This window comes from Juglans regia, chromosome 13 (genome assembly GCF_001411555.2).
Source record: "Juglans regia cultivar Chandler chromosome 13, Walnut 2.0, whole genome shotgun sequence".
Taxonomy (NCBI): domain Eukaryota; kingdom Viridiplantae; phylum Streptophyta; class Magnoliopsida; order Fagales; family Juglandaceae; genus Juglans; species Juglans regia.
This window is the reverse complement of record NC_049913.1, coordinates 5,564,444-5,587,509: the sequence shown is the minus strand read 5'-3', so window position 1 is coordinate 5,587,509 and position 23,066 is coordinate 5,564,444. Positions and strand designations below refer to the sequence as shown.

Below are 23,066 nucleotides of genomic sequence, written 5' to 3'. Positions count from 1 at the left end.
AAAAATATACTATAATAATATTTTATTCAACTTTTTAACTTTAATCTCATCTCATCTCATCTCCGAAAATAAACGAGGCTTTAAATTACTACAGACTACTACTCCTCTTTATCTGCCTCTATCTGCTCATTCCCTATCCAACATGCCCTTTTCATTAGCAAAATCTATAAGATGCCAAAAGAGAGAAAGAGGGAAGAATATGTAAAGATGTTAGATGAGTAGTGCCGATGCATTAGTGGGACGATAGGCATTTACAGCAGTTTGTTTTTGATGGAATATCCTGATCATCGCTGGGATGATCAAAAATTATCGACGTGATATTCCCTTTTCTATTTCCAGCATGCGATGGTAACGTATCAAAAAGGTGCGCATATTGTTAAAAATTTCACCAACATAGGCTTTCATGTACTTTTAGATCTTTCTATTTCTTTGCCGATTCTAACCATGAAAATGGGCTGTTTTGTTTTTTAGATTTCTTGATCTTTGCTTAAAAAAATTATATACCCAATACTTTATTGGGATTTTAAAAACAAGATTTTTATAATTTTTAAAATTCATTATAAAAAAATGTTTATACACGAATAGTTATTTACTATAAAAATAACTATTTTTTTTTATTAAAATGAGTCAGTTTTATATATTTTTATCATAAATAACTCGTCATAAATATATTTTTTTCTTATGTCAAGTGTTCGTTTATTTTTAGAAAATATTTCATCTAATCATTATAATTTTCTCAATTTTTAATATAAAATAAAATAAATAATTAATTTGTTTAAATTTAAAAATAAAAATAATATTAAAAAATATATTCTAATAATACTTTATTCAACTTTAATCTCATTTCATTTCTCAAAACAAAAGAGCCCAAATGTCTTGTATTTGGAATATTAAAAGTACAATTATATATAAGAAATGCACTTGAGCAATGGGCATCATGATTCATGACCCTCAATGCTCGTTAGTTTTCTGTAGAGCCTGAATGATAGCCTATTCCCTTTCAAAAGATGGTGCTGACTATAATTAAGGCTTTGTTTGGGAGTATAACTTTTCTTGAATATGTTCAAAAATTTTTATTATTATTTATAAACTATTTTACTACCATTAACAAATATTTTAAATATTCAAATGTCCTTAAATCTGATAGGGTACTTGTTTATAATACCAGAACTATAGGGAAAACCAAAAGGAATAATAACATCAAATGAGAGGACCCCCATTGCAAATCACAATATTAGTTAGAATAAAAAAAGACGTATACAGTGAGTGATATGGGCACCTCTTTCATTTTGAAGTTCCAAACGAATATAAAAATAATCATATACATCACACAAACTAACAGAAAAATAAATAAGAAAGATCGTGTGGAAGCTTGAAAGAAGAGAGAGAGAGAGAGAAACAACGGAAGAGATTAGAATATGCTGTGTATGGTGGATATTGCAGCAAAGCCAGACCTTCCTGCATGCTCAAGGATGAGAGAGACATCCCGAGGTTGAGAGAGAGAGATGGTGTTTGGGTTTAAGTAAGGGTTTACGTCTACCAACTGGTAGTTAGAGATTGAACTCCTTAACCAAACTCTTCTATCACCCGCAAGAACAAGCTCACGAAAAAGAAGCAGCAGCAAATATCAAGCCAAGCACCACACCAAACTCCTCGAACCCGGGCTCAAGCAAAACCCATAAGAATAGGAAAACAAAAGCCCGAAAAGAGGAACTCTATTATACAAAAGGAGATAGAGATTAGAAAGAGAAAGTTATCATTCTTTTGAGTTTCTCACAGAAGCTTTTTAAAGAGAGAGAAGTGTTTATGTATGATTCTCACGTGAGGATTGATGCGAATCATAGAAGGAGACTATATGATTATAAAAAAGAGCGAAAGTAAGAATTCATAGCTCTTTGTATTATCGCCCTTTTATTTTCCTGCAAAAACAGTAGTTTTTTCTTCTCTGGGTCTTCTTTTTTCTATTTTACGAACGGGGATTGGTAATGATGCATATGTTTGTGCAAAATTTTCATTGAAAAGTGAGGCTTTGTGTTGTAATATGTGGGGAGGGTCTCGGGATCGGAAAGTATTTAGTTTGGAGAGGATCGTTTTCCTGCAGATCGGTTGGTGTTTCCAAGCTTTGCTGTTCCCCACAACTGCTACGGGTTTCCAGGTATTTTTTTTCTCTGACATTTTTCTTTCTTCCACATCCCCCCTTCGTCTTAGCTGGCTGAGCTATAAATTATTTGTAATCTGCCCCTCGCACTCTCTAGTGTTGGCTAGGATGACGATAGTGATGATAAGAAAATGAAGTTCATCCGGTTTTTGGTTTTTCAACATATAGTGGGTGTTTCGTATTGCTTGCTTCTTCTTCCCTTTTTCCAGTTCTTTTCATTTTTGTTTGTTGGTTTCTGTAATTGTTTTTCTTAATTTATATCTCCCTTCTATCTTCTTCCAAAGCCTTTTTTTTTCATAATTTTCTCCTTATATTATTTCTTATTCTTTGGATCATAGTTTTCGTTTCTGGAAGTTGTAATGCTTAAATTTGCTTTCTAGGTAGAGAGATGAGATTTTTGGAGCATCACTTTCTACGCAGATGGTACTGCTCACGTTGATGTTCGTATAATAATTATATTTAAATGAAAAAAGCCCCTATATATATATCGTATTATAACCGCATGCAAATGGAGATTGCTCTTTTGATTATTGGTCCTTTTACGTCCGACCCTTAAATTTATTGCTTTATTTGCTGTCGAGTGTTGTGACTATGACCTCATTCTTCTGCCCATTATTACTTCGGTTTGCGACAATCGTATTCTATATCTGTGCTTGTATGTAGATTGTATGAGATTTAATACGAGAAAAACTATATGAGACATCTGTAATACTGGTATTTTTTTGAGGAGGTAAGCTTATGCCTGTTTGCTGTAAGACTAAAATTGATTACTAGTTATTTAAATCAAACTTGCCAGATCCATTGTTCTATATATAGTGAGAAGAAATTTATTTAATGACACTAAGCTGTTTTGATTGGCAATTTTCAGTTCTGGGGTGACTTTGTAATCTAAATCGAATACCCAGGTGGGGAAATTTTGAGATTTGAGAAATATGGCAACTTTTTACACTAGTTCAAGTAATCAAAGAGATACTGCGCCAATACTCTACGTAAGGGAACATTTGCCTAGTTCGTTTGCAGAAGCTCCGGTTCAAGCTCCGGTTCTTCATGGTAATATGATGATGTATATGGACTCTGGTCCATACTCAGATTCTTTAGCTGAGAATTCTCAGCAGCAAAACAACTGCATGGACCCATCGTTGGGTGCTTCAAATTCTTCCCCACAGCAACGGGAAATCTTGTCAAATCTCGGTGGATCACGCCTTGTGGAGCATGATTTCAATGCATGGAGGGAAGGTAGAAATGAGATACTAGTTACGCACCCAATGGGTAGCGCTGCCAGCATTCTTCACAGTGGACAAAACTTGCAGGGCCAGGGATTGTCCCTCAGCCTCAGCACACAAATTCCATCAGAGTTCCACATGCCATCTATCCCATATCAAAATCCTAATTCAGGATTTGCTTCATTATTGAGTCCTAATTCGTCAGTTGCAGGTGATTGTGCGGATAGGAATGACTCTTCTAGAGATGAACCGCTGAGAAGTGCTGATTACTTGCCGACTAGTTTTACTGGAGGCAATCAAGATTTAAATAAAGGGGATTTATCTCCGTTTGGAATGTCAAGAATTGTGAGAACCATTCCCAATTCCAAATATCTTAAGGCAGCACAACAACTGCTTGATGAAGTGGTTAATGTCCGAAAAGCTCTAAAGCAGCCTGATGTTGCAAAAAATGTTGGCACCCAGGAGCATCTGATAATGAGTCCGATGGAGAGTGATGGAGGAACAAAGAATGAAACTGCAATGCCACCCACGGGCGGAGTGCCTCCATACCCTCAAGAGTCGGCCTGTAATTCTCCGCATGATCTTTCTCATGCCGAAAAACAAGATCTACAAAACAAATTGACAAAGCTATTGTCCATGTTGGATGAGGTAATACCGATAAAAAAATTCTCTTTCTGAGATAACTATGCAATCTGTCTCACTTATGCGGTCATTTGGCCATGAAGTGGACTATTTTTTATGATGCAAAAACTCATTGCGAATTTACTCTATTGGATCACTGTGTACCTCCCACAAATTTATGATTTAAGATTGCATATGCATGCATGGATGAACGTGAAAAACTTCAGATTAAAATTACTGGGCATGGACTGTATAAGTGGAAGGTAGCTACTGTGCATATATGTAAAAATTAATGACGATGGGTGGTAACATGAAGTATGTTCAATGTTGAAATTTTTGGTATGTTTGGTGACGCTTGTTTTCTGAATTGAGGATATCCGAAGAACTATGGATATTGTAAATCCACGAAAAGAAATTTATATTTGAGACTTAGCTAAGTGGATGATCTCATTCTCAGTATTACATGATGATTCGGCTAGAAGATGGTTGGTATTCATGTTTATTTTCTACCATTTTTGTCACGAGTTGTATTTAGCCCAAATGAATATGGGGGATGTGTTGGTGTTGCATGGATAACTGTTTTCCAACTTGCTATCTAGCCTAATTTTCATTGGTATTCCGACCTGTTTGATTCTAAACTTTCTAGGTAGGTTGGAAATGAAATTGTCCAGGAGGATGTAGAGTTCAGGAACCTTCCACATGGATAATTGGAGGATGAAGTTTTAAGCAAGTAGCAGTTACCAAACTTTTGTTGATATGTAAATGTCCAACTTTTATGTTGTGACAAGTTACCTATGTACAGTACATATGTTATTAACTATAACACTGGCAATGTCAACTAACTTAAGGGCATGTTTGGCTAATTAGATGAGATGAAAATTCTGTGAATAGTAGTGCAATGGTTTGTGAATAGCAATGAAATAGTTTAAGTTATGATATTTTATTGGGTCTTGAAAAATGAGAAAAAAAGTTGAATAAAAATATTATAAAGTTAAAAAATTGTTTGAATATAATTGTTTGAATATTATTTTTGTTTTGAAATTTGAAAAAGTTTTATTGTTTTTTGTTTTTATTTAGAAATTTGTAAAAGTTGTAATTATTAGGTAATGATTAAATGAAAATTTGAAATTGAAAAGTGTTTTGTATTTGAGTGATGTTTGGGAAAGAAATTATGAGAAGTTTTAATAAACATCTCATCTCATCTAACTTCCCAAACAACCCCTAGCTCTTCTTTTATGTTATTGCTGTTTGAATTTCATTCAAGAATTACAAATATGTAAATTGGGTAAGGTGACAATGTCAACCAACCTATAGGAGCCATTGAGTTGCTATACTTGCTCATCTTTTATGTTATTAATGCTGTTGTTATTACTTCAATTTCTTCCTAGAATTGAAACGCGTAGTTTCTGTTGTTACTTGAGAAATGAGAACTATGTGCAGTGTGCCATATTGGGCATTGTTTAATTCTTTGGTAATAAGGTGTTTAAGTTACAAGTTAGCCACTACTGTCAACTTTCTGCATCCCCAACTGCAGGCTTGTAAATCGTCTGCTACTTTAATTCCTAGTGCAGCGTTTTCCTGGACTGCATGGAGCCTTGCATTTTATATTCAATCTTATTTCCTGCTATTTCATATTTTTATTACCCACTGGAAGCACGAACTCTACATACTGAGGTGTCTAATGAGATCAACAAAAGACTAGTAAAAATTAAGAACTGTTTTCATCTGTGGCTCACTAATTTAGTATATTGACAGGTTTGCACTTATCTTAGTTGACTACGATGTGAAGGATATGTTAACATGGAAAATTAATTAGTGCTGCTTGAAACTTTTGTAGGAACATGGTACGAGTTACTATGCATTTAATACATTGTGTTGCTGAACAAATGGTGCCAATTTATTAACTTCCATTCTTCAATTTTGCTGTGGGGTGTGCTGATTGATAAGATACTGTATTCCTAATTTACCTATCAAATGTTTCAGGTGTCCTGATCTTTTATAAGTTTATGGGATTGTTTCTTTTACCTGTTTCTGACGAAAGCAAGTGATTATTTCTCATTCTAAGCTGATTGAATAAAAGAGCTTAGTTTTCTGTTTCTGTTTTGTAGACCACACTTAATTGCGTATTCCCACTATTTTGGAGTACCATTTCGGTGGCAGTAGCCAACCTTCTCATTTTTAAACTGTCCCAATTTACTTTAGCCTTCCACATACACTTCATAAAATAAAGGCACCTCCTGAAAGATGTTGCACTGGATACATGAAAGTTGTGCACTGCAGAGTTCTTCAGTCCATTCCCAATAAATACTATGCAGTAAATATTAATTGGCTGCCCTTTGTATTTTGCAGTCTATCAATTATCTATGACATGTATAATTTCGAAGTAGGAGTAGGAGTGTACTCCCATTGAGCCACATCATCCAATCCTGCATTAAATGATCATCAATTTGATTGAAAGATCGTGTCAATAAACATTAGACAATTTGCATGCATGGGCAAGGCTCTTGTATAGGTTCCGAATACTCAGGCTTTTGTTTATTTCATGATCAATAAATTTTTTGTTTATCGATAAAAAAAAAATAAATATTAGACAATTTTTTATTTTAAAAGCTTGAAACACTTTGTAATTCATTCCTCTATAACACTTCCTATTCTTTCTTCAGGATTTAATTTCTATAGTTAAATCATTGAAGAACACAAAATTCAGAAAACTCCACAATTTGGTTATAAACAGAGTAGTTAAAAATTAACAATTTTCTCAGACTATAGTATAATGGCTGTGTCGAGTGCTTTTGCAGTATATACAAATAACGTGTAGGTTTTAGAATTCCTTATATCTTTAATATTTGAGGGAGGAGAACATCTTTTCCCCCACAAAGTTTAATTTTGATAACTTTATTGCGCAGGTCGATAGAAGGTACAAACAATATTACCATCAGATGCAGATTGTGGTGTCATCATTTGATGTGATTGTGGGATGTGGGGCAGCTAAACCATATACAGCTCTTGCCCTCCAGACTATCTCCCGCCACTTTCGGTGCTTGCGTGATGCAATCACTGGCCAGATTCAAGTAGCTCGAAAAAGCCTTGGGGAGCAAGATTCTTCAGGGAGCAGTAAAGGAGTTGGAATAACTCGCCTCCGATATGTGGATCAGCAGCTCAGGCAACAGAGGACTCTTCAGCAGCTCGGTATGATGCAGCAACATGCATGGAGGCCACAACGTGGGCTCCCTGAAAGCTCTGTTTCGATTCTTCGTGCTTGGCTGTTTGAGCATTTCCTTCATCCGTAATCCCCCTGAAATTACTCTTTTTACCCAATAAGTTCCCAACTTTTCTTGCAATATATCTTTTAAAACAATGTTTCATTTGCCAGATATCCAAAGGATTCTGATAAGATCATGCTAGCGAGACAGACAGGCTTGACTAGAAGTCAGGTAAAACCCATTTAATTTTGTGATCTAGCTGTTTGTGGCTGGAATATGAGGTGATTTGTTTTCATAATGAAAATCAGGAGTACTTTTAAAGTCTGGGTTTGTATATCACTTGAAAATTGTGGCCTGTTGACAGGAAATAATTTCAGTCAGTTAAGGATTACTGCAGAAAAAGTTGAGAAGTCAGTGGCAGGGTAGTCAAGGACAACAGGAATACTGCAGAAAAAGTTGAATAAACTCATTCATGATAGAGCTTTGTTTGGGTGGAAAAGTACATTTGTTTTCATTCTTCTGCTTTTATTGGTAACCAATGCGTTAGGTTTTTGCGGTCAAGATGAAAGCGATTCTTTTACCAGAGATATTGCCCTGAATACAGCATAATATGGAAAAGTTTTGTGGTATTTTGTATTGTTTTTTGTTTTAAATACTGTTTGTGAAGATAAGTTTTAAATAATCCATTAGAGTTGTTTCAATAGCACTGGGGATTATAAGTAACCGGAGAAATGCCATGTGCTCCTTGACTTCTTTTCTCTTTGGTCTGGTCCTTAGTTCTGATAAAAAAAAATTCGGAACTGTCAGGTCTCAAACTGGTTTATAAATGCACGAGTGCGTCTCTGGAAGCCCATGGTTGAGGAGATGTACAAAGAAGAGATTGGAGATGCTGAGATGGACTCTAATTCTTCGTCTGACAATGCGGGCAAGGCAACAAAAGGGAATGATGGGACCTTTGAGGATAGAGGGGAAGATTTCCAACAAAGTATGAGTTCAACAGCCACCGAGAGATGCAGCACTAGTCAACTCATTGACTCCAAACCAGATGGTGTTCCTGATGTACAAATGGCAGGATCTCCCAGATTAGTCAATTATCAAGACAGTGAAAACGAATATGGGTTGGTGAAGCGAAGGGAGGAACAAAGGCCTAGTATGGATGGCTGTAGTCTCTTCCCTGATGCAGCCAGTGAAAGGTTCATGGCAGCTGCTGCTGCTGCCTATCACATGTCAGAGTTGGAGAGGTTCGGAGGTGGAAGCGGAGTGTCTCTCACATTGGGGTTGCAGCACTGCGAGGGTGGTAGCCTACCCATATCTGGTGTGGCCCATCACAGTTTCATTTCCATGGGCGGGGACCAAATTTATAATGCTCCACCATCATCTGTAGGGACCGAGACGGCTGATTTCGAGTGCATGAATCCTGGTAACCAGCAACACAGGTTCAGTTCTTCCCATCTATTACATGATTTCGTAGTGTGAGAATGCTGATTTTGGATCCATACGGTGGTGGTTTTTGAACTGTTAATGCTTGGCAAGAGGAACAGTAATTTCCTGGCTATAGACTGTTCTTCCGAGAGCATTGGTCATGCTTGCAACTGGTAATGGAAACATTGCAGTCTGAGTATGGAAAGCATATATAACATGGTTGTAATATATCACCAAATTGGCAGAAGATTAGCATATTGTAAAGATACATATTATTTGTTTGGCACGTGGAAGGAAAATTGTACAATCTGTGCCTTCTTCAGTTTGAAGAAGAAAAAGATGTTATAATCCGAAATAAAAAGATAAGCAGATTTTGGGTGATTGTTAATTTGTTGAGGATAATGACCTATGAAGATGTTCTTGATTCTGCTGGGGTTTGGCAATAGTCTTTGCTGAGTCTCTTGACGGCAACAGCAGCAGCAAAGGAGGAAAGAGAGGCCGGATGTGAGGTTTTAAAAGTTTTTCTGTGTGGCTTTGGCTTCTGTGTTGGTGTGGAACTTAAAAACAGTATAGATTTGTGCTACGTGCTAGATGCAAGTGTTTGTGGAAATGATCATTACATTATAAGAAATTCTTCTCATCATTACTATCCACAAGCCCATATCCTATGAAAAACACCTTCATATCCTGTAAAAAACACTCTTTACACTCTATGGAAAAGTTATAGATGTGGAGTATGTGAGTGAATAGTGATTAATGTATAGTATTCTTCTTGCTCTCTCTCTTCCGATCGGGTGTGATGAGGTTGATGCTTAAAACCTTTATGGCTGAAAAATGTTCTTGTACATGGCCACAAAACTTTGGACGTGTCAGGACAAGTGACATATGTAACATGGGGAAATAAGTTTCTTAATAAAACCAGAGCCATTTAACCTTTTGCCTAAAGCTTATTAACTTTTTGTAATGACAATTATTCACATCAACAGTCTTCGTTTCAAAGTCGCCATCCCCACAGTTTTGCATGCCCCACTCAAATTAAACCTTCGATCTCAACTCCTTTCTGAAGCATGAAGGGTGATCTTCCGCTTCGGGTGAATCAGCAGCAACCGATCTGTAAGTATACACTTTCTCTTTTGACCTGGTTGGAATGAAGGGCCAATTGCTTGGCGTTACTGATGGAATGAGGTGAATTAGAATGGGAGATGCACCCACTGACCCACCATATAGAGATTCCTTCCCCCACATGCTATGCTTAAATATTATCCAAACAAGACTTTAGCATCGGCAGAACTCTAATAGCGTTTCATGGACCACTCTCTGTGCTCAGGATTTGGATAATATATTTTCTTTTCTTTTTTTCAGGGCTCCAACATTTTTTTTAAGTACTCCCATTGATAATCTCTCCAGGACTTTCAGGGGTAGCATCTACTGGCAAAAAACCAGCAGCTTCTCGCCATCCAATTCGCATTTCTCTGTCGTCTATCTTCTCATCATCAACAAAAGAGCTTGTCTCCAGTTGCTGGATATTTGTCCATAAAATATGACAATTGTGGATGCATATATACAAGACTCCCCACAAAACTTCTCTTGAACTATCCAACTTCCTCTACTTTTCAACATATCAATAAGTCCAGGAAGCTCAACCAGAAAATTCCGTAGTAGTAGTAAAGGACTAGGAGGGTTTTTTTCTTCTTTCATTTGTGAAGGGGAAAAAAAAAAGGGCTACCTTCACAACAATTTTTATGAAAAGTTGAATACATCAAGACCATTAAAAGGCAAGAGGGAAGACGACTGGCATGGGAAAAAATCACACAAGTTAATCTTCCTACTAAAACTTAGGATGGAGACACACGCACCAATTCATCTAATTAATCTCATTGGATAAATATATACAATACTATTTCTTGTACCCATTGATTCAGGGTACTCTCCTCTCAGTGAGAATGATAACAAACTAGGTATGGTAGTAAGTATGGTACATGTAACTTGAAATTTTTTTCCTTGTTATGGAGGCTCTAAATAAAAACAAGTAACATGCTTCAAAAAATAAGAAAAAAAAAAGAAAGCCCCATTGTTCATGTACAAGAATTAGTGTATATATATATATATATCAGTCAGTGACCACTACAAACAGAATGGTCTTAATGTTAAGTTAGAAACCAGCCAAGGAACAGGAAATAGTCACACACCATTAAGCATCTGCTCCAATGCAATTCCAGGCTCCAAAATGGATTTCAAAATTGGTGTTGCTTTCAACCAAGCATCTACAAAAATACTAAAGTATGAACAGCTGAAGATTCTGACTTAGCCAGATAGAAGTAAGGTATAATTCAGCCTACTCCAGTTCAGACCTAGCACGATACCAGGATCTACCTGAAAAATGTACAGAACAAAACTTAGGAATAATTTAATATTCGTACATGGTTCATGACAGTGGAAAAGGTTGAAAATGCAAACTAACCTTCTGTACAGAACCTTTACATCTTCCCCTAACAGTGAACTTTCCAAGAAGATATCATCACACTCTTTCACGCCAACTGTCTCCATTTCAAAATCTCGATAACCACAATACTCATTCCATTCAAACCACATCTTCGAAATTAATTCCTTCTTGAAGCAAGTGCTGTGATCTTCCTCTTCGGGTGAATCAGCAGCTACCAATCGATATGCAAAAACTCTCTTCTTTTGACCTGGTCGAAATGCACGACCTATCGCTTGGCGGGTCACCGATGGATTCAGATGAACGTCCAGAATTATTATGCGGGATGCCCCAACCAAAGATATACCCTCCCCACATGCCTTGATGGAGCCAAAGAAGACTTTGGCATCAGAAGAATTATTGAAGCGTTCCATGGACCATTCACGTTGGTCAGAACTTGATTCGCCTGAAATCATAAAGATTTCTCTTCCAGGACTCCAGCCCTTCAACTTCACTGCTAATCGCTCTAGAAATTTCAAGGGTAGGAGGTACTGACTGAAAACCAGCAGCTTCTCTCCAGCTGACTCACATAAGCTAAGCATATTGAGAAAGAATTTTGCCTTCACTCCATCTTTTACATCTATTTTCTCTAACATCTCATCCACCAGATGATCAGCAGTAGCATGATTATCAGAGAAAGAATTCAGCTTTGGGTGAAGATAGACAGCACTCCCAACTGAACTTATCTTGAACTTCATCGCCAACTTTTTTACATAATTTGAAACTTCATGCTTCTGTCTGGAGCTTAAATTCAGTACCACAGTGAAATCAACAAGACCTGGAAGCTCGTCCAAGAAGTCCCCTTTATAATAGTGAAGGACCGTGCTAGTCATCTCGCGCAAATCTCGTATGACGGCCACTTTCCGCCTAAAATCTTTGTCCTTCTGTAAAGTGTGTTCAACCAAGTCATAGAAAGCTGCATCAGCACCTGCTTTGAACGGTCTTCTGATGCCTGGTATATCTACTCTACTCATGATGCGCTTGACAACAGCTCGAGAGGTTTCCGACCGCAAAAACTTTGGTCGGACAAGATTCAAAATATTGAACACCTCTTTGACATGATTTTGGTACAGGGTTCCTGAAAGTACAACTTTTCTGGGTGTCTGCACCTTCGCAAGGGACTGTAACACGTCAGTGTTCTCGTTTCGTGGAGTGTGCCCTTCATCCAGAACAAGAATTGAAGGAGCCTTAAGAAGTATCTCTTGACATGAGGCAGAGGTCTTGCTTGTTACATTGTCGCAAACAATTGCTGAGAATTGTTTATAACCCAAGAAAAGGATACTCTTATGCTCTACCCACTGTTTCAACACCTCAAGTTGCTGAGACCGATTATCAGCCTTGACAGTGTAAAAGTCATACAGTGGAATATCCTCTACTTGCCATGTCTGGAACTCCTTTTTCCACGTAGCCAAGATTCCTTTAGGGAGCACAACCAGTGGTCTAGCATGTGGATACTTTCCCAGGAAACTTTGCATAAAACTGATTATCATAAATGTCTTCCCAGATCCGGGAGCATGGGCCAAGATGCAGCCTCGAGGACTATCACCCACCAAGTTGCTGACAAGAAAATCGAAACCCTCTACTTGATGAGGTTTCATTTGCTTTGTATGCCTAGGATGGGCAAATATTTCAGTTACCATCTGATCATCTTCAGAAAGTTTAACTCTGAATATATCAGTTGAGTCTTTGTCTTTGGCATTCCGAGAATCGGGCATGTAAGTTCGGGTACTCCTTTTGACCTGAAATGAAAAGAAAAGTACTTACCAAAAGGATCCTGAATTCCCAAAAGAAGACAATTAGCTAACATAACCTCGATATGGGTTCAAGCAAATCCATTTAAGGCTCTAATTTCAGAACAAATACGCACAACTTTACAGAACTTAAACTTGATATTATTTAACATCAATGAACTGATCAACTTAAGTCAAAACAGAACAGCAATTATGTGATACCCAATATAACAAGAGGATAAGGTGGGTGGTGCATGAGATCTCACATTGCTTGAGAATGAGAAGTTATTTCTCTTTATAATGTTCCAGTGGGGCTCCAATTGTGTTATTGACTATTCCTTTTGAAGTATAGTCATAGGCCATATGGTTTGGGCATTCCATTGGGGCGTTACAAATGGTATCAAAGCCTATCCCAACCATAAATGTGGAACTTGAGCCGTGTCACCGACGACAAATGGGCCCGACGAGGACGTCGGGAATTCAAGGGGTGAAGATTGTGATACCCCATATGATACGAGGATAAGGTGGGTGGTGTATGGGATCCCACATTGTTTGGGATGGAGAAGTTCTTGCTCTTTATAATGTTTCAGTGGAGCTCCAATTATATCATTGACTAGTCCTTTTAAAGTATAGGATATGTGGTTTGGGCCTTCTATTGAGGCATTACAAATTATCACACAATTATTTAAATACAAAAAAGGACCACCAGTTAATACACCTGATTGTGATTTATTTCTGTTGGACAAATTAGCAAATTAAAGGAGTACAGTTATACAAAAATTGAATAAATGCACTGACAGTCCTCACCTTATTGTACTGGAACTCAAATATGGTCTCAATTTCTCTGTCTATAACGCCACAAATGCGGCAAACATAGCCAAGATCATCCTTTAAGACAAAAGAATGATCACAGTATTCCCCTCCTTCCTTCAATTGTTCATCAGATGAAGGGTCTAGAGCGACATCCTAGTGAAAGCAGCAAAAAATTAGATCAATATTATAGTAAATAATAGGAAGTGGTTCATACCAATTCCACATTTATAAAAAAGGATCCCTAGTTTCTAACAAGGTTGAATGACCATGCAACCATTTTCTAGTCTTTTCGTAACGCAAAACAAACACCACAAATCAAAAGCTAGATTTTTAGGATTGAGTTACGATTCATATTAACAGAGCTTACACAGCAATTTTGAAGCATAACAATAAGCAGAACATTTTTGCTAACGCTTGTTCTAAAAATACATAAAAATTCTAGTTTTTTTATTGACACCAGGTGTCCGAGAAAATTTCTAGTTTTTAAGAACCAGAAGATAAACATACAATATGAAAAACAAGAAAATAGCCTATGAAATGCAAAGATAACTAAGAAGTACAGGAAGAAAGGTTTCAGCATGGGAAATATTTTGGAATTATATTTAAAATAGCAGAAATAAACATGCAGTTCAGCTACACTAAGGAGATTCCATCCAGCAGAACCACCTGGCAATGACTTCTTCGCAGAAAGATATTTTGCAAGATATGTTGGGAGAAATCATCTTCTTTAGTCTACAAAGATGGAAGTCACCACGATCTTTTAACTAAATTCAACGTGAAAAATCTTGTCCTTGATCTCTAATCTACCACTTTCCCTTAAATTAAGTATCGATGCTTGTTTTTTTATAAGTAAAAAAAAAAACAAGCATCAATAAATGGATTTGCGTGTGATTTGCTATTTGGTTTGCAAAACATTCCTTATCCACAGGTATGTAAGACTCAACAATCCTAAAAATAGTTAACATTATAAAAAATAACTTAATTTCTAAAATATTAGCAACAAGATTAACCAAGGCACTGAAGTGAAGAATTATGACAAAATCAAACGAAAAGGGTGGGAGAAAAAAGATAGGTCTATCTCATTTCAGAGGAAAAAAAAAAATTGACTGAAGAAACTAATAATTTTTTTGATCGGTGAATGAAGAAACTAATAATGAAACAACCACGTATTTTATTGATGATGGCTAAACTTTTAATACCTTTGAACATTCTAGTGCCATCGTCATCTCCTTCCACATATCTTCCAGACCATCATCTTCAGGATCAATCTGATGACTGTCTTCATCTTCTACACCAACATAAACACCCTTTTCTTTCTTGATTTTAAGTTCAGCAATTGCTTCTTCTCGCTGCGCTCCACCCTTTCTGGCATGACCAAGAGGAACACGGAAATCCTACCAATAATTGGGGGGAAGGATTAAAATGTTATCGAAACAATAAATAACAATATCTAGAAAGTGGAAACATTGTGTCATTTCATAGGAAAAATTTCTCATCTTGTAGTTACAATTCTGACTCACACTTGCAGATGGTAACAAAACCTAAACTGAAAATCAGATAACATGAAAAAACACCCAGCAAATTGGGCATTGGATGAAATGAAATTAATGTAATAAATTAAGAAAGAAACCATACCATTATTCAAATTATCAACATAAAAATAAAGAAGGCATAAGGGAAAGGACCGACCAAGAAAAAAACTAGGAAAAACATAAAAGAACAAAATCATTAATACATCAAATTCACATTACAACACTAAATCAAATGTAATTTTTCTTCATGGGGAATAGCCTGTGTAAAAGCTACAATCAGGTTGAAAACCAACAACAGCAGTTGAATTGAATCTGGCTCGAAGTGTCAAAGGGTCTGCTACTGGTCCTGGTGATCAGGCTTGCGCAGATAAGTGCGCTAACCCAAGTCAAAACAAACCATAATGAATGCCACACTATCAAAGATGATACTTTTGAAGATTCCAGATGAGCAACTCGTAACCTCAATGGAAAACAAAGGGTAGAAACATGATTACAGTGCATACTGTATGTACACACTTCACTGAAACAACAAACTTCTAAACACCAAAAATGTTACTCACTAGAGGCATATTAACTTACTCGTTTTTCATAGTAAGCATGCATGGTAAAAATAAAAATAAAAAATAAAAGAATGTAATCAATTGATACCACTAATAAAGGTATGTTGCAACTGAAATTTAAATACATCCAACTTTTACACCACAAGACAAAGAAAAGTGGTGAACAAGGCATAACTTGCAAAAACGTTGACTTACTTACACATATGGGCCTGTAATTATTTATATTTTGTTTTAGCTTTCTAGAAAATGCATGGAATATAGTAAGCCTAAGACTTGGCAGAAATAGGCTCACTCCAATCAATTTTTTTTAATTTAAAAGTACGTATATATATATATATATATCAAACTTCAATAAGATCCATTTAAAGAAATTCCAGTAAAAGAATATAAATATATTTCAAAAATTGGATAGGAAAAAGGTTTAAACACATTTTTATCAAACTGTGATTTCTCCAAATTTAAATCAGTGCTTGTAGTTTGTTTAGTGTCTGTGAGTGTCAAGCATGTTTTGATTATTTCATTCATGTCTGCATCCTAAAACATGCAACTCCAGGATTACAAATGCAGGGCTGGCTTACCAAAAAGTCCTTCATGAGAAATTGTCCAGCTGGTCTTGGCAAGACAATCTCCTGAAAAGGAACAAAAGTCTTCTTATGTACATTGTCTTCCTCGTCTGAGTCAATAACTACAACAGGCGGTGCTACAGCTTTAACATTATTTGCAATGTTGTCATCCTCCAAATCAATGACATTATTATCTGACAAGTGAGTAGTGTGTTTCAAAGCCCCATTACTAGGTTTCTCTTCTGCTTCCAAGAATGTATTTGAAAGTTTGGGATACTTTGCATAGTAAGGGTGCAGCATCTGCATCTTTCGAGCAATGAGGGCTTCTATATCTTTTGTAACACTTCCATATTTACCAGAGTCTAAGCTTTCCAGCAAGTTAGGGATAGCAAAAGGATCGCGGTAATCAATAACTTCTGGGGAGGTCTTTGGTTTCTTCTGTTCAATATCATTAGGCATGCTTGCAGAGACAGCCATGTTTCCACACTCATTTACACTATCCGAAAACTTCAGTCTTTTATATCCCGTTTGGTAAAACCCTGATCTCGAAACAGATTGCGATGCATGAACTATCACATGCACAAGCATAACAAAGCAAAATGAATGATACCATACAATCGCAAAGCTTATTATTGGGAAAACTACAAGCAGAGAGAGTATGATGTGGAAAAGACTATCGGCCCGTCTTTTCTAAACAAGCACGATATCCAAATAATGAGCAATTATTTAGTTTGATAAATTTTATGGAAGACAGGAAATAATGTGAAAGGTTACAATTTTTTTATTGGCACCGGTGACCGGAACAGCGTCCCAACTAATCCGGAGGTGTACAGGCCCTCGACACCTCAAATAATTCAAAGAGAAAATCAACCACTTTGCACCCAGTCGAATAAAAAAAATGTTTCAATGAAATGGGAAAGCAATGTATCGAATCATTTTGGCACAAAACGTCTGTTATTGGAGATTTTTTTAGGAGAAAAATAATATATGTTCTGTAGTTCACAAAATTAACCTCATTTTCATTTTAATCCAAAAATTGGTTTCCCCTTATTTCCAAGTATAACAGAAAAGTTACAAGAAATGGTGATACCGGGTCCAAATTATGTAAAATACAAGTGATTAAGGACATGCAGAGACAGTACCACTCATAGTGGTGTGATTACTCGGAAACACTTCAACCATTGGCTCCATGAAGACGCCCGAGTTCGAGAAAACGCTGAGGAGAGAAAAATAGTGCATTGCTTATTTTTGTTAACCATAAACAATTTTTTTAACGAAAGGAAAATAAAATAAGAAAGCCCACAATTTGAAAAAGAAACATAACCTGAGTTTTGTAATCGAAACCTGAATTTGGAGCGACAATTTGATTCACATATGCTTCAGTCCGAGAAGGCTCTCTTTCTTCTTCGCAACACAGTCGGACGGAGAGAGGGAGAGGACAGAGAGAGAGGGAGGGTAAACGGTAAACGGCTCCGGATGGAAATCCTATTACTACTCAATCCTTTGTTGGTGCCATGGCGAGGTTTCAACTTTCAGGAAGAGCGTTTTCTTCATCTTCTTTTTTCTCTCGAGCAGGGAGAGACTGCAAACTCACTGTAGAAGGTAACGAAGAGACGAGAGAGGGATAAAATTGTGTGTATCTCGCTCGGACCTTTTATGATTTTACAGTCAGTCAGTGACGGAATTTGATTGGTTGTTTGGGGCTTTGGGCTCAGCAAATGGAGATTGACCAAGTGGCGAAGGAAAAGTCGTTGGCGCCATCGAATGGCGAGTACTGCTAAAACCGTAAACGCGAGGAATTAGGTGCTCGTTTATTGGGGCCCACGACTCTTCCGTTGTGTTTGGTTGTTCGGAGCAGTGTGCTCCGGTCCCTGGACAAAGCTACCCTTCTGACTGACTTCTTCATCGTTTGGATATATAAATATTTTTTTCACCTTCCAATATTTATTTAGAGAAATGTTACTCATCAGCCTACTGTACATTACACTCTTCACACACCTCACATAATTTTTTTTTTTTTTTCAACCCAGCATGTTGAGTGTGCTGGGGCTTCTCCCAACAGTAGGCTGCAAAGAAGATTTTTTCATTTATTTATTCTCTGGAGAGATTTAGATTTAAAATTCACTTCAACTCATCTTAACTCATATTATCTCATCATTATAATTTTTTCAAATTTTTACACAAAATATAATTAAATAATTCAACTTTTTCAAATTCTAAAATAACTTTTCCAAATTCTCACATCAAATATAATAAATAATTTAACATTTTTAAATTCTAAAATAATTTTTTTAAATTTTCACACTAAATATAATAAATAATTCAACTTCTATTATATATTTCAAACCATCTCAACTCATCTCTAAATTCAAATCTCTCCTTATTTTTTTTACTAAATTTTTTCCACCTTTTAGTAATTACTTTCCTTGCAATTTACACATACGACAATAATGTATCTTCCCTTCTTTTTACTTCATCCATAAATATATATATATATATATATATACACACACAGGGAAAACAACGTGTAATACACGTTTGCTTAGTTTTTTTTTATTATTATTAAGAACTAATTTTTTATTATTAAGAACGTAATATTTTTGGTTAATTAAATAACGATGTAATGTTTATGTAATTTATAAATAATTACACGTTGTGATATATTATAAAATAAGAGTATTAATAGAATCTATAACATGGTTATATAAATATACATCGCTCATAGTTTTATGAAAATTGTTTGAGATAATTTTGATTTTAGGATGACAATTCAGCATTTTCTTCATCTTGTATTACTTCAATAGAGAGGACATTAAAATGCCTATGCTTTATTTACCTTTTTTCTATTTCTTTTTGTGTCTTTTTATTTTATTGGGCATGTATTTTTCGGATAGGGTTTGTTTTTAGTGAGTTTTCTCTATTTTGAGCCCATCCCGTTTGGCTTTGTGAAGCCCAGCCTGTGGCCTTGTTTTCAGCCCAACCATATCTTCCTCAAATAGTGTCGTTTTGGCTTTTTGTGTGTCTTTTTATTTTATTGGATCTGTATTTTTCAGATAGGATTTGTTTTTAATGGATTTTCTCTGTTTTGGGCCCAGCCCATTTGGCTTTGTGAATCCCAACTCGTGGGCTTGTTTTCAGCCCAACCCTCTCTTCCTCAAACGACATCATTTTGGCCAGCCCTTAGGGTTTTATTTTCCTTTTCTTATTTTCTTGCGTGCCAATGCCTTCCTTCTTATTCCTTTTCTTGGTTTCCTCTATTTTTCTCCATTGCAAGCCTTATCCATGAGCCTCTCTCTCTCTCTCTCGTGCCCTACGCTTCCCGGTGAGAACTACCATCTGCCTTCACCTCCATTTCTCTCCCATCTCATGCTCTTTTTTTGCCCCAACCCATGCCCTGTTTTAACCCCAACTCGTGAGCATAGCTGGACCTCCATTCTCGCCACCCTCTCTCCGTCGTTCCCTTAGTATTTCGGGTTCAAGATTATGAAAAATGCCATTTCATTTCCATTTCTTTTCCCTCTATCTGTGTTCAGAAGATTTTTCGGTTTCATCTTTCTTCATCTACAAATTTGGTTGTGCGACAACTCTCCTCTTTCTTTTTCGTCTAATAATAGCTTACGTTTTAATCTCTATGATCTTGTTACTATTTTGCTGCAAATTCGAGCCTTCTCTTCTCCTCTCTTGCATTATTTTTCATTTATTTTACTCTTTTGATTTTTGGTGAGGGGCTTCGGAGCTTAGCATTTATTTCTTTCAATTTTTGTAAGTATATGTTTTATTAAGTATTCTGTTTTTTTGTTTTGCTGTGGTTTTGTGCCTGAATTTATTCATTTATGGTTTGATTGTGTATAATTTTATACCTATTCAACTCAAAAGCTCCCTATACCTAAAAAAATAAGATTATAATAGCATAAAGAACACAACATAGTAAGCATAGGATAGTTTGTGATATTTTAAACTATAAAAGCTTATGGGTTTCATATTCTTTCTTTCAAAATTATGAAATGTTAGTTATATGCTCAAGATGTTTACTTAATTTTATTTATTAATCTTTAGTAACTTATTGATAGAAAATTGGTGTGAAATATGCAAATATTGAATGCATTTTTTTCTCTAATAGTTACAGGTTAATAAATATACAGATGATTACCTTAAACCCATGAAAATTTAAATACCTCCCAATAGCAGAAAGATCAATACAATATAAAACTAAAATAAAGGGAAATTTTGATTTTGGGATTTATAAGAGAAGATAAACATAAATCATATATTTAAAGAACTAAAAAATGCTAATTAATATAGATCAATATTTTCAACCAGAGTAAGTCCCTAGTAAAGGGTAGTTTAGGATATTTTAAACTAAAAAGGCTTATGAGTTTCAAATTCTTCCTTTCAAAATTTCAGATTTAGGATAGTTTAGTTTAATACTTTTAAAATTATGAAATGTTAGTTATATACATGAGATATTTACTTATATTTATTTATTAATATTTAGTAACTCATTGATAGAAAACTGGTGCGAAATATGTAAATCTTGAAGGCTAAATATTATTTTTTTTTCTCTAATAGTTGACATAAAACAGATTAGTAAAGATACAGATGATTACCTTAAACCCAGCAAAATCTGAATACCTCCCAACAGCAAAAAGATCAATACAATTTGAAACCAAAATAGAGGGGAATTTTGATTTTGGAATTTAGAAATGAATATAAACATAGACCATATATTTGAATAACTAAAAAATGATGATTAATATAGATCAATACTTTTAACCAGAGTAAATCCCTAGTAGCTTCCAACAGCATAAAGATGAATATAAACTCAATGAGAAATATAGGGGATTTATTCGGATGTGAATGTGTACTTGATACGTTTGCGTGAATTATTATTTAAGAAAAATTATAGACATAAACCTTGCACCCTGCACACCCATTTAAAAACATATAATTTTACTTTTTTACCCACATAATGAAAATGATTCCAGACATATTTGTAAGTAAAATAGGATAAAAAGATAAAATGACATGTTTTTAAGTGGATGTAAGACTTATGGGTAGCACTACCAATTCTTTAAATTTTACTCATTTGTATTTTTTTTTTTAATATGTAATTGTCAATTAGAGAATTGTAACATTAATTAGACGAGATTAATATCTAATAGAATAAATATAATGAATGACAGAATGCATGTGCATGTAGATGTATCAGCAATAATTGATAATAAATAAAAGGTTTGATGGACATGCATTTGTGTGGGTTATTCTTTAAATTTTATTCATTTCTATTTTTTTTTAAATATGTAATTGTCAATTGGATAATTATAACGTTAATTAGACGATATTAATGTCTAATAGAGTAAATACAATCAATGGCAGAATACATGTACATGCAAATGTATCGGCATGAATTGATAACAGATAAAATGTTTGATGGACATGCATTTGTGTGGATTATTCTTTAAATTTTATTCATTTATATTTGTTTTTTTAATATGTAATTGTCAATTGGAGAATTGTAACAGCCAATAAATAATTGTTTTGAAATTATAAATCAAAATGCAGTATTTAATTAAGCTGCAATGTCTTCTTTGTAACTGTTACATTCACAGTACATGAATGGATTTGGAAAAAGGGCGTTAATCTTAATAAAAAAAACAAAAATCGTTAAAACAAGATTTACTATTTAATAACCATTTTATATATATAAAGATATATATATTTCTCTTCGTTTCTTCGAATCAATTGCTCATCTTAGAGCCCAAAACCATAATATATTGAGTCACGCCCCTACAATAAAAGACTAACGAGTCAATCCGATAACGAGTGTTCAACGAATCAAGCCATACGAGAATGTTGCGGTTTGGATAGTGAGTTTAGATAAAATGATGAATAATGAGTTTAGAGGAAATAAATTGAGATGAAAGTTGAATAAAATATTATTTTTTAATATTATTATTATTTTAAAATTTAAAAAAGTTAAATTATTTATTATATTTTATATAGAAAATTGAAAAAATTATAATAATAAAATGAGATGAAACACTTATTATATCCAAACAGGACCTAATCCAAGGGCTTATTTGAATAGAAGAACGATCTCATCTCATCTCATTATTACAATTTTTTTAAATTTTTACATAAAATATAATAAATAATTCAATATTTAAATTTCAAAATAATAATAATATTAAAAATAATATTTTAATAATATTTTAATTAACTCATTTAAACTCAATATCCACACCATCCTTAAATTTGTCAATTTGACCGAAGATAACGGAATAAACGTATGGACAGTATGCGAAATGCCAAAGGATAATGTTAGGGACGCCCAACCTAGCGCCCCTGGTGTATTTTTAATTCTTTTAAATATATTTAAATATTTAAAAAATTATATACATTCATAAAAAAAAAAATCAAAATTAAAAAACACTAACGGTCAAACTAAGAAAGTTAGTTAGCATTGTCTATTCCAAAATATGGGATGACTTCCAAACAAGCCATGTGTCCTTTGTGGGCGCACAAGTATTTGCTCAGATCCACCAATTGAATGGTTAGACGTGGCAAGACAATACATTGTTGCCATAATTCGTTTACTTTCTTGATAAGTATTTATTATTTAAAGCTAAAATTAATTAAAATTTATATTTTTTAAATAAAACACGTTTAATAAAATATTTATATAATATATTTTGATTTAAAAGATAAATTTTAAATTTTGAATCATATAAATTAAATATTATCATTTAAATTATGTAAATA

The 23,066-nt window shown here is 34.8% G+C and overlaps 2 protein-coding genes across 4 annotated transcripts; one reads left to right on the top strand and one right to left on the bottom strand.

Annotated features, from left to right (window-relative positions):
• Positions 1 to 1,334: 1,334 nt before the first annotated feature.
• LOC108986966 (BEL1-like homeodomain protein 6) lies at positions 1,335 to 9,015 on the top strand. Its single transcript, XM_018959779.2, has 5 exons — positions 1,335 to 2,155; positions 3,027 to 4,029; positions 6,909 to 7,288; positions 7,376 to 7,436; positions 8,013 to 9,015. Exons 2-5 carry the CDS (start codon positions 3,091 to 3,093, stop codon positions 8,679 to 8,681), a joined length of 2,049 nt encoding a protein of 682 aa, XP_018815324.2. The 5' UTR covers positions 1,335 to 2,155; positions 3,027 to 3,090; the 3' UTR covers positions 8,682 to 9,015.
• A 1,567-nt stretch (positions 9,016 to 10,582) lies between these two features.
• Positions 10,583 to 17,911, bottom strand: LOC108986999 (protein CHROMATIN REMODELING 35-like). 3 transcript variants are annotated; one of them, XM_018959824.2, is made up of 7 exons: positions 17,629 to 17,911; positions 17,447 to 17,520; positions 16,320 to 16,873; positions 14,849 to 15,043; positions 13,644 to 13,802; positions 11,089 to 12,845; positions 10,583 to 11,000 (listed from the first exon to the last, which is right to left on the bottom strand). In XM_018959824.2, exons 2-7 carry the CDS (start codon positions 17,493 to 17,495, stop codon positions 10,997 to 10,999), a joined length of 2,718 nt encoding a protein of 905 aa, XP_018815369.1. In that variant the 5' UTR covers positions 17,496 to 17,520; positions 17,629 to 17,911; the 3' UTR covers positions 10,583 to 10,996. The 3 variants fall into 3 exon arrangements, with proteins under 3 accessions (XP_018815369.1, XP_018815371.1, XP_018815370.1); XM_018959826.2 differs by having other exon boundaries at positions 16,320 to 16,843; XM_018959825.2 differs by having other exon boundaries at positions 17,649 to 17,911.
• Positions 17,912 to 23,066: the final 5,155 nt, after the last annotated feature.